Raw genomic sequence first — 12,544 nt, 5'->3', positions numbered from 1 at the left:
TATACAAGATCTTTTCATGTGTCATAATAATTAAATTGGGGTAAAACAAATTATTTAACTTTAGGGAACTACTGTTAAATATGAATTATGTCTCTTGTTCTTTAAAGTGCAAATTAGGTAATTATGAAAAAGAAAATGTTTATGTGTATTACACAGCTTGGATCTTTAGTTTTAGTGATGAATTAAAAGTATCAATTTCATAGATTCAGTCACAGGGACTCATGCTTCCTCTGTCTATGTAGGCTCTGATATTATTAATGATGCATCAGTAATTACAAGCACAAGCAGTCTTGAATGTCCATTAAAATAATGTTTTAAGAGCAAGAAAACAAGATAAAGCATAAGAAAACATCCACATTTAGCAGAAATTCAACAATAGAATGTCTTAAATGGCTGGAAAAAGACTTTTTGTTCACTATAGTCCTAATCCTATGTAATCTCTGATTTGCAGATTCATTAATGCAAATATAGCATTACGGAATAAATCAGATTTCTGCAAAAAAAACAAAAAAAAAGCACCTTTGCTACTATTTAAAATGCAGGCTTCATAGTAATTAGCCGCTCTCTTCCTGATAGTTTCACTTACACTAGAAAAGCCTTTGGGAACTGGTGAAGTGTAAAAATAAACCTAAACCCAAAAATATGATGGAGAAATATACAAAAGGACAACAAAAATACACAAAACAACACCAAATAAATAAATTAATTAATTAATTAAAAAGTGAAAAATATACACAATTATTACAAAAATGCAATAACATTACAGGAGGAACGTTTAAAAATCATAACTAAAACATGCAAATCCTTTGTTCTTCACAAATTAATGCTCAGATAAGTCATTATATTGTAATTCTATATAAATGCAAAGACAATAAATGCACAAAATTATTCCAATAATGCACAAAATTACACTAAAGGATTCTAAAAAGATACAAAACTACAACAGAAATAAAAAAAAGGACTCCAAGAAACAAACGCACATAAAATGAATGTAAAATAAATGCAACTATAAATAAACAAATACATAATTATTGTTTGTAATTTTATTTATTTTTATTTTTTAATCTAACTCTGGGTATGCACAAGAGTTCCATTGTCCTAGTTCTTTTTTTAACGTGCTTATATGGCAATAAACTCATTTTGATTATATTCGAAATAATACATATTAAAACAAGATAAATACACAATTTGACAAAAAAAAGTACAAACAACTGCAAAAAAAAAACACTCTAAATAACTCAAAACGGCCAGTGTGTGTTTGACTAAATTGATTTTACGTTTAGAAAAAAAGATTAAAAAAAAAAAATAGTGGTTATTTTATTTTTATTTTAAAATTCAAGGTATTTTTCTTCATCAGGGTCGAAAAGTAATAAACACAACTTTAAAATCAGGTATATTAAAATTTAAAAAAAAAAAAAAAAACCTGTTTTTAAAAGGGAAGATCCAATAACAAAAGCATACACTTGTTTTCTTTGCTGTTATAATGCTCATATTCTTCATTATTCTCAGTGCTGACATGAATGTTGATGATCAGATCAAACAATCACACTGCTGTGATAAAAGTTGTCCATGTTTGGTGAAAGCTGTGCTTGAACTTCTGTCCATAGTTTCCTCAGCAGAAGCTCACATACGCTGTCTGTGGTGAAACTTGTCAGCGTAAAGAGACGCGGAGAGTTATATACGAGCCTAAAAATATCTAACCAATCAGCAGCCAGCTACTCGGAGTTAAATGAACCAATTAAAACACAGAAGAGACAAAATTAAGTAAGTGCTCAGCCGCAATTGGTCGGCTGTGATATCATTTGCGATTCCTGACTCTGCTCGTTGCTGATTGGCTGCGAGGCCGGAAACGTCACGCGGGGGGGGGCGGGAGGAGGGGCGGGCGTGCAGGTTTGAATAGGGAAGTTTGCAGAGCGCAGTTGTTCGTGTAGTCCGGTCACGGTGAGCTGTTTGACAGCAGCTCCATCCACGGAGCTCCTCACACACTGTGTCCCTCTCTCACCCTCTCTCTGACGGACTGACTCCTGGCTCCAGCCCGCACGGAGGACTCACAGCACGGCTTCTTCTCTGGCTCTTTTTCTACCTGCGTCTGTAATATCAAAGCGCAGCTACAGACGCCTGGGTGGTTTTTTTAATTTTTATTTTTATTTTAAAAAAAAAAGACAAAATATCCGCGGGAACCAACATGGATGTTCTACCGATGTGCAGCATCTTTCAGGAACTTCAGATAGTTCACGACACCGGCTATTTCTCCGCCTTACCGTCCCTGGAGGAGTACTGGCAGCAGGTGAATATAATTATAATAATAAATATAACTCCGTGTCTACTCTCTGTGGGGGGGGGGGGGGGGGGGGGAAGAATATGTCACGCACGGCGGAACGCAACGTATTCCACGCGCTTTTTTGTTTCGATGTTTTTTTTTTTTGTAGTCGGTCTGTCGAACACAGGGTTTGATCCACAGTGTCTGTCCGTCCGTCCATTCATGTCTGTGGGGTTGATGGTTGTCTCTGACAGCTCTGCTGTGTTCATGAATGAGGCCATGCTGCATTCTGCACTTCTTCTTCTTTTTCTTTCTAAAACGTTTTTATGAGTTAACAGCAGCTTTTATTCCAGATCCTAGAAGCTTGGTAGTGATTTATGTTTAATGTATTTGCATCATCCTGTGATCATTGCAACAGTCACACTTCAAACGTTAAGTTCTTACAATAAAACTAACACAGCTGGAGTTTTTTAGTAAGAATCCAATAATATAAACAGCTGGAGTCTAGGCTGTGGGAGGAGCTCAATCACTGTCATTTTTTATTTATTTTTTAAGTTTAATTCCAGATCAGATCCGAGATGGTTAGAACGCTTCAACTTGTTATAATAGTGATTTTTCTAGTTTGTGTTTTTTTTTGCATCGTCTTGTTACAGATGTTTCCTCCACTGTGCAACAGTCAGAGTTCAAACATTCATTTCTTGCGTTACATGTTTTTAAGAGTACTAGTATGTACTCTTATGTGTTTAGTGCAGGGGTTCACATCTGGTCTCACCATGGGACCCACATTTTTTCACAGTCATTAAATCACAACCCATTTTTTATTTTATTTGTTTATATTTTTTGTTGAAAACACAACATTTTTTAAAACATAAATCCATATATTTTTCCTTGCAACATGCATTTTACAGCATTCTTGTCAAAACAAAAGGTTCTTTTCAAATCAAAGACAAGTCCAACATTAGGTATTTGTTCATTTGTGACCAGCTGCTCACGACCCACCCAGTACACGTCTGCAACCCACTTTTGGGCCCCGGCCCACCAGTTGAGAATCACTGTTTTAGTGTAGCACTCTGAATCACTCCTATTGGGAACAAATGAAGTTGATTAATTGAAATATTAAGTAAAACTCCAGTATATAATATTTAGTCCTGCAATGATTTTAGAACAAAAAGTGGAAAAAATAATGTGAAGTTTCAGTTTTCAGTTTCCTCTTCCTTTCATTGTTTTATTTTTTCTTCTTCCTGTTGAAGTTGTGGATGTTGATGAGTACGTGTGTGAGGAAAAGCAGCTGAAGCCCCCCCCCCCCCCCCCCGTTCTTCATGTTTGGAAGAGGAAGTCGAGCAGAGCTTCCATAAAAGGACACTAATTTTGCTCAGTGAGTCATTGCGGAGCTGAAATGACATTGCACGTTTTTGGTGCAACGCTGCATAAAGAAAAGCCGCTCTGCAGTCAGTGAATGATCCCACAACGCCAGTGTAGTGGTTTAGTGTCCTCATGATGCTGTGGTGGTGAGGTGAGGAGAGGGGGCAGAGGTGAACTGAAACACAAGTTTAAAGTGGTGGAAACTTGTGGAAAGAGATTTATTTTATTTATTTTTCATATGCGTGAGTCTGTTTTGCAACAATCAGCAAATCTCTCACTGGATATTTTTGTTTCCAGTGATGAATCTGAGCATGCTCTGTAGAAGAGCTGTAAAGAGTACTGATGTGTCCTACTCAGACACACACATGTTTATTTTTGGTAATAATTCGTTGCCATGGTTCCTTTGCGTACAGTAAACATCTCATGTATGAACTTAAAAAAGTAGAGACCAAATGTTGCACAATTATTTGGAACTTAATATATTTTCCACAAAGACATCTGCAGAAAATAAAAGGTTGGTCAACAAAATGTCCAATTCTTTTTTTTTTTTTTTTTTAAATAATAATAAAAACTTTATGAACTTTAAAGCTGTGTCATATGAGTAACAGTAGAACCATAACCCTGAACCGTAGAACGTGGCTGGATGTTGATCAGAAATGGCACGATTAAGAATTTATGGATTATGTTCAATGAAAAATGGTGAGGTGTAGAAATGTAACAAATCAATTTACTTCTTTTAAAACATACTTAAAGTAAAATGACTGATTTATAAATATACTAAAAAAAGTACAAGTGCCCATAAAAGCATCTCATATTACAAGTTACTTGTTTTGTTACTTTCACCCTCTTCAAAATAGTTTCATAAATCAGTTAAAAAACAAACTAAAATACTTGATGAAAACGAGTGAAACTTAATAAATAAAAAGCCTTAAACCTTTTTCAGTCGTACATATCTACACAACATATAAATGTAGAGTTGTAACACATTAATGACAGTTATTGTATTCTTGGGACGGGTCATAAACTGAATCATCGTTGAACCAGTCAGAAGCCCTCGACTTCTTTTTAAGTAAAATTACAGAAAAGTACTAGTATCCATAAAACTACTGGATCACAGTAACGTGAGTACTTGTAATCCATAACATTCACCTCTACTCATTAGTTCTTGCTAGGGCTGGACGATATGGACCAAAATTCATATCTCAAAATTGTTTTCAAAATGGTGATATACGATATAAAGTTGATATTTTTAACTCGATAAAATCTAAGGTAATATATCTTTAAAAAATGAATATAATAAAAATATATTGTTGATAGAAATCTTTAACTTAAGTCAGACCAGAAAAACAATTCTAGGTTAAATTTGGTGCAAAAAGCCACACAGGCTCATTTAATAACAAAGGGATGCACAATTTGTCCCACTTCTGGCTTTTTCTCTTGTAAGGGACAGCATGTGTGAGTGAGTCTGTAGTGTGGATGTTTAGGAGAAGGTCTGGGTTAGTAGTGACTCCTATAACAAGTATTTTAAACAAAATAAGCTCTAGAAATATTGATATAGGCAATATTGTAATTTTCTATATCGCTAAACAGAAATCACCATATATTGCCCAGTCCTAGTTCCTGCTTAGAGTTCATAACTAATATTTGTCCTCATGGTCTTCTCTGTGTTTTTGATCAGACGTGTTTGGAGTTGGAGCGTTATCTTCAGAGCGAACCCTACGTTTCCCGGTCCGACCTAAAGTTTGGCAGCCAGGAGGACCTGTGGGACAAACTGATCTTGGCGTGCGGGGACAAGACGACCAACGCCGGGTCGGACCCTAAGGAGGAGGACAGTCAGGACAACCACATCTTGGACACCAGCAGCGTCAACTCAGATGCCAGCAGCGAGGCGTCGGACAGCTCAGAGGAACTGTCGCCCACGCACAGCTTTACCTCCAACCCCCTGGGCTCCGTCCTGGTGGGCTCTGGACCTTTTAGCCCCTCGGTCATCAGCACCCCCCCTTCCTCTCCGGAGGCCAGCGGCGCCATGAGCGGCTGGGTGGCCACGCACGCCGAGTTGCACCTGCCCGTCAAAATCCGTACTGGAGGAGGCGTGGCGGCGGTAGCGGCGACGACGAAAGGTTCTGAAAAGACTGGACTGGTGTGTGGGGATGCGTCACCGGACGGAAGGAGGCGGGTGCACAGGTGTCACTTCAACGGGTGTCGCAAGGTCTACACGAAGAGCTCACACCTGAAGGCACACCAGCGCACACACACGGGTGAGTGAGAGCGCATGATGTGAGCTAGGGCTGGGCCATGTGGACCTAAACTAATATCTGCATAGGGCTGGGCCATCTGGACCTAAACTAATATCTCCATAGGGCTGGGCCATGTGGACCTAAACTAATATCTCCATAGGGCTGGGCCATGTGGACCTAAACTAATATCTCCATAGGGCTGGGCCATGTGGACCTAAACTAATATCTGCATAGGGCTGGGCCATGTGGACCTAAACTAATATCTCCATAGGGCTGGGCCATGTGGACCTAAACTAATATCTGCATAGGGCTGGGCCATGTGGACCTAAACTAATATCTCCATAGGGCTGGGCCATGTGGACCTAAACTAATATCTGCATAGGGCTGGGCCATGTGGACCTAAACTAATATCTCCATAGGGCTGGGCCATATATCTAGATTCAAGCTATATCAAGTTTTCTATTCTGGTGATATAAAAAATGACACTATCGCCTATATCGAGATATGTTAGAGTTGCATAATTAGTCATCTATTAATCGTGACCACCATTTTCGTTGCCACGATTAAATAAATCTGATTGTTTTCAATATTTATATTTATTAATCTATTTGTTGTTTTAAATTCTTGAGTTAATTTAAAAAAATAAATAGTTGAGTATAATTCTCATTTAAAGCTTCATTTTGCACTGTAAATTGTACACATAGTTTGTTTAAAAGTAATGTAATAAAAACTGATTTTTTTTCCCCCTAACATGATAAATAATTGTGATTATAATATTGATCAAAAATAATTGTGATTATCATTTTTGCTATAATCGTGCAGCCATAAGGTAGAGTTTATACAGTCACACAGTATTTAATATTATTCATAGAGTACAGTCAAACACTCCTTCTTTACAAGTTTTCCACATTTCAGATATATACGTACATTTTTTGTAACTTATTTTGTATTAAAATACTTGTTTGAGGAGTTCCTGCTTTGCATGAACATCACCGTTAGATGGATTTCTGAGTGCGTCCTAACTTCCCCTAAACAAGCCACACGACAGAACTCACTCACATGTGCTGTCCTTTAGAGGAGAAAAGGCCAAAAGTGGCACATATTATCATTGTGCAGCTGTTTGTTAATAAATGTACCTCTATGGCATTTTTCATCAGCAAATTTAACCCAGAATTAGACTTTATTGAGTTAAAATGTCTGGATTGATATCGTGTATCGCCATTTTTAAGATAAAATATGTAGATATGAGTGTTGGTCCATATCGTTCAGCCCTAGAGTGAACATGAAGGATTCGTTCTGCTGCTGCGTGCGTATCGAGTCGCTGTCGGAAGTGTCTTTAATTCAGTCGTCCACCTCCACAGCGCGGCTCAGCCATTGTGTAACGTAATTAAAGGTCCACATCGCATGAAGTCCTCAGCTGGAGCAGCGAGTATTAGCTCTGCATGGCCGGATACCTAAACAGTGACCTAATCTATGTGGAATGTGACTGACTGGGCCGGGGAGGGGGAGGGGTTACACATGGGAGATAAAAAAGACTTCAAAACAGATTGAGTTTCACCATGGGAAAGGAAAAGGGTGGGGGGGGGGGCGGAGAGCCAGGGGGTGGTCATTTAAAAGTTTAGCTGTCTATTATCTGCTTTACTTTAACTGTTGCTACATTTACATGAGAGATTTCATTCAGAATAATAGTTCAATCCTCTTTAAAAAGATTAAAAATCACCTTGTAAAAGCAAGTTTAGCAAAAACCTGGGCGTCAAATCTCACGTGATGTCATCAGTGATCATGTGACCCCTAAATATTTATTCAGTCGACTGCATTTGTTTTAGCTCTAAAAGATTTGAATGCATAAAAATATTCCAAATATGTTATAACTTAATAAATATTTGCTCACTTGTTTTTTTGTTTTTTGGGTTTTTTTTAAAAGGTTCCTGATTAAATAACTTCTGTAATTTATTCTGTTTTCAAACGTGTCTAAATATCTGGTGGTGTCACTGTCTGGCCATCACATCTTTAAAATGATTCTAAATCTATTCAAACTTAAAAGTAAAGTTAAATACTCTTTAAAAAGTAACTTTTCACCCATTGGAAGGTGGTTGTTTATGCTTTAATCTTGATGAGGAAAAGGGGAGTAAAGGGAAAATATAAACCAGCTTACTGCGAGTATTATGTCTTTGCTTTTTTCCTTTAACAACCTTTTCCATTCTGAGACCTAAAGCTGAATTGAATAAAGGCGAATAAACCATTTTTACATGTGAATGCAAAGCAGAATAATTCAAAATAATTAATTCTGAATTCAAATAAAAAAGATCAACTGCCAGCCTGTGGGCCACATGTGGCCCCCCGTCTAGTTTAGTTTGGCTTCAAAATACCAAATATTTACAACTAAAAGTCAGAGGACGACCACAAAAATAAATAATAATAACTATCTCCAAAACCACACAAAATAAGAGAAAACATACAAAAGTACATAGAATGACAGAAATATATAAAAATATAATATAAAAGCATCAACAATTATATAAAATGACAGCAGAAATACACAAATTAATTCCCAAAATGATTTTCTCACAATGACAAAAACACACAACATAACATAAATAACAGCAAAACATACAAAATACACAAAATGACAACAAAAAACATAATATAATTACCAATATAACAATAAATTATACAAAACGACCACAGAAACCCTTTGTTTTTCTTGTATTAATGTTCAAATTGGTTGTGGTCACATTTTTGTGGCCCTGCTGTGATCAAAGCCCGTTTATTAGAATCCTGTTCCCAGTGTTTTTAATCGCTGCCTCGTTTCCTCCACAGGTGAGAAACCGTACAGGTGTTCATGGGAAGGCTGCGAGTGGCGCTTTGCACGAAGCGACGAGTTGACCAGACACTTCAGGAAGCACACGGGGGCAAAGCCATTCAAATGCAGTCACTGTGACCGGTAAGCAGCGCCGAGTCGGCAGTTTTCTGCTGATGTGATGAACGTTCTGCAGGTGTTGCATCAAGCTTTAGCATCATCATTAATGATGTCCACGTCCATATTTTAATAAATAGCATATTTAATAAATAGCATTGCCCAAGGACAACAATGACTTAAATAGAACAGTATTCGAACCCCAACCCTTCTGTTATTAGACGACCCACTCTACCACCCCTTCAGATCTTAAACCTGAAGCCATCTACCCTCTATTATTATTATTATTATACATAAGTGTGCAGGAGTAATATCACATACAATGTAGTAGAAATGTTTGACTGTCCTGTTAGAATCATATATAATAACCATTAAAACATCTTATTCAGTGATCACTTATTTATATAATTAATTATCCTACTGACATTTTCAGTGAGAAACAAGTCTCTCTGTTTGTTGAAATAAATATATGAAACATTATGTTCTGTTTTTCTTTACTCTGGGTGAGTTTGTGTGTTTTGACCTTCCACTGTTGCCATAGTAGTCAGAAGTCACCATCTTGAAAGCACATGGTCTACTGGTCTCTACAGCTTGAATAAACATATGGTCATGAGTATGTTTACGTGTACTCTTAGACTGTGTTTATGAAAGTTGAGCATTAACGGTGTGTTGTATAAATCACTGCCGATGCGGTAAATGTTAGCATGAGCATATACATGGGTTTTCCCATAGACATTAGCATGAAGCTAGCAGACTTTTTGGATAGTGGTATTTTTATCCACCACCACAAAGTGGAAGGTAGACATAGGTTTGAGCTCCGTCCGTAACAGCTTTTCTCAGAAACTGTTTAAGATGTGTGGTTTCAGGGTATCAGTACGTTGATGGAGTTCGAAAATGAGAAGCGCACAATTAGTTTTTCCAGCGTTATTGCCCTTGTTCCATTTTTTTTTGGCGTGGGATGTTGACGATGTTTCCTTGTTACAATTTTGCGTACCCCTGGGGGTACCGTACCCCACTTTGGGAACCTAGGTCTTTGTCCCTTTAAATAACAACACAAATTCAATGAAACTCCACAATATTTGCTGTGACTTACATTGTTTTAATCCTAATTTGTTGTTCAATATCAGGATGTAATGTATTGTGTCATTTGTATTATATCATCAGATTAATGGCAATGTACACCCCTAGTGAAAATCCATAATACTTTATTGACCCAAATATGAAATAATGACTTTATCTCCATTAACTGTATGAAGCGTGTTTGGCATTATTTTGGTAAAGTTTATGAGCCTATAATGGGTTCAAATGATATGTGAAACATTTCTTACGTGTGTCACTGATTTTCTCTGTTCTTTTCTTCATCCTCAGGTGTTTCTCTAGGTCTGATCATCTGGCTCTTCACATGAAGAGGCACATCTAGATCTAGATATCTAGATCAGGGCAAGCACCGACCCAAGCAACAACAGCAAAGGAGGACTTTTTTTTTTTTTGTTTTGTTTTTGGAGGAAAGAGGAAAAAGCCGCTAAACACCAGTGGTTGTGGTGGAAGCGTCTGCGAGCGCAGCAGCAAAGAGCCGTGGGAGCCAAAGCATGCGCCGTTTTTGCACCAAACTCAAACCCAGTGCCTGTTGGACTTCCTTTTGGAAGAAAAAGGTGTTCCTAAAGGACAAAACTGTGGACGAGGACACTTTTTTTTGATTGTGGAGAACTTTAAAGAGAAAAAAACACACAATGACAAAAAAAAAGGTGCATGGGGGGTTTGAAGAGCAGATACACTGGTACTTTTTACAAATGTGTCTGAGGTAAGGCATGTGTGCACTGTGAATGTCTGCGAGTGGATTGGCTCCTGGCCCCAGTGGAGACATAAACGGCCCCTTTTTCTGCTTTCTGGACAGAAGAGATGGATTGTGGGTAGAAGGCGGGGGTGGGGGTTGGTGGGGGGGGGCTGGTACCGACAATGCTGTGGACTGAACGAGTTCCTCTGCTTCAGTCACTGAACGACTGACGGGAGCGTTTTTGGTGCAGCTACTAAATGTGCAATGTGTTCCGTAGCCTGTTCTGTTCTTTTTGGTTCTTTTTTAGTTTTTTTCTACAAAGCTGATTTGTTGTTTGTTTGTACAAGCTGTGTGCTGCTTAGAGGTATAACACGACTAGACTATAACTACGGTATCATAGACAGGTGTTTGCATGGTTCTAAGGGTTTGTTCTCGTTCCTGTTTCCACTGTATTCAGGACTGCAAATAGTTTCAATAAAAAGTGCAGCTAAGATGCAGAAGGTTAAATGTTACAAAAACTGTACATAAAAAAACACTCAAGTTCCTTCTTTTTTTAAATTTTCCAAGCATCCCCCCCCCCTTCCTTCTCATCCATCCTTAAAGACTTTTTTCTGGAGCTTTGTTTTGTTTTTCTACCTAATAATAATAATGCACTGTTGACCCTAATAATGGTGCCTTATGCAAGTGACTCAGCCTCGCAGGGAAGCTCCGCTTTTCTACGTTCAAGCTTGATCAAGGCTCAATTACTAAAAATTGACTCGCACCTCCTTTTTGTGTTTAATGGAACTGAAATTGACGGTGTTTAATTATTATTGGGTGTGACCTGTAAACGCCCCTTTTTTATTACATTTTTGACGCGAAGCACCAGTTTATTTGATGTTAATCACAGGAAACTACTGTAAATGTCTATTATTAGAATGAATGCTGTATGTTAAGAGCACTTAAATACATTTTTTTACAGGGTTTAACTACTGTGTAGTAGCTAGTAGGGGTGTGCGTTGGCATTAATTTAACAATATATGACATATTAATAATTACAAAATGGTATGAAATACAGTTTATTTCAATTTTTTAAACATACAAGAGCATGTAAATGACCAATATCAAAAACAAGTGGAATGCTGAGCAAACTTTCAAATTACAGTTTTAAAAAAGTTTAACTTTTGCTTCAACAACAGATTCTGTTAAGTTCTTAAAGTAGCCACATACATCTATAAAAGTATGTTTTATGAAAATAAAATGCAATCAACTTCCAGCTAAAATGCATGGAGAAGTGATGTAGTTTAACTCTCCTATTATCAATGGGGTCAATTTGACCTAACATGATGTGGTTCACTGTCTCCTAGTATTTACATGTTATGTCTGTTAGCGCAATTAAAAGGTTTTTTTGTTAAAAAAACATGATTTAAAAAAAAAAAAAAAACTCCAATTTGGAAATTTTTTGGATTGATACGATAATCGCGTGGTGAAATATTGCGATATATCGCCAAATCTGGCCCTTTGAGGAAATCTAATTCAGCCCCAGGTGAAAGTAAAAATGAGAGAAAACGTGAATCATTGTGTGAATGAAACTCAACAATATTTGCAGGTCACCATTTTCCTGGTGCTTAAAGCACATGATTAAAGTCATTTTTAATGTTAAACAGTTGGAAAAAAAAAAAACCCTAAAAATTCTTAGAAAACCTTCAATTTTCCTCAAATGATTACTTAATATTTCCCTTAATTAGACAGAAATTGGTTGCAAAACTTATGAAATTTAGAGTGAATATCCTGTTGGGACTGATTCGCCACTTATTGCTTGGTTATAGATGTATACATAGAAGTACAATCTAGGGCACAATAGTGTTGATATTACTTCCTGTGGCCCTCTCGACATCAAACTGGTCCATATTTGGCCCCTGAACTAAAATGAGTCTTAGCAGTAACACACAGGTACAAACTAGCTTCACTTGTCCTTTTTATCCTATCGTCACTGCCCCTCCCCCATACACCAA

The 12,544-nt window shown here is 37.4% G+C and overlaps 1 protein-coding gene across 1 annotated transcript; it reads left to right on the top strand.

The window, feature by feature from the left end:
* The first annotated feature begins 1,924 nt into the window (after positions 1 to 1,924).
* On the top strand, positions 1,925 to 11,041 carry LOC114454464 (Krueppel-like factor 6). The gene is made up of 4 exons (XM_028434958.1): positions 1,925 to 2,287; positions 5,301 to 5,880; positions 8,680 to 8,803; positions 10,145 to 11,041. Exons 1-4 carry the CDS (start codon positions 2,186 to 2,188, stop codon positions 10,194 to 10,196), a joined length of 858 nt encoding a protein of 285 aa, XP_028290759.1. The 5' UTR covers positions 1,925 to 2,185; the 3' UTR covers positions 10,197 to 11,041.
* The last annotated feature ends 1,503 nt before the right edge of the window (positions 11,042 to 12,544 follow it).

Source organism: Gouania willdenowi, chromosome 20 (assembly GCF_900634775.1).
Source record: "Gouania willdenowi chromosome 20, fGouWil2.1, whole genome shotgun sequence".
NCBI classification, from domain to species: domain Eukaryota; kingdom Metazoa; phylum Chordata; class Actinopteri; order Blenniiformes; family Gobiesocidae; genus Gouania; species Gouania willdenowi.
This window is presented reverse-complemented; position numbering and strand designations above follow the sequence as displayed.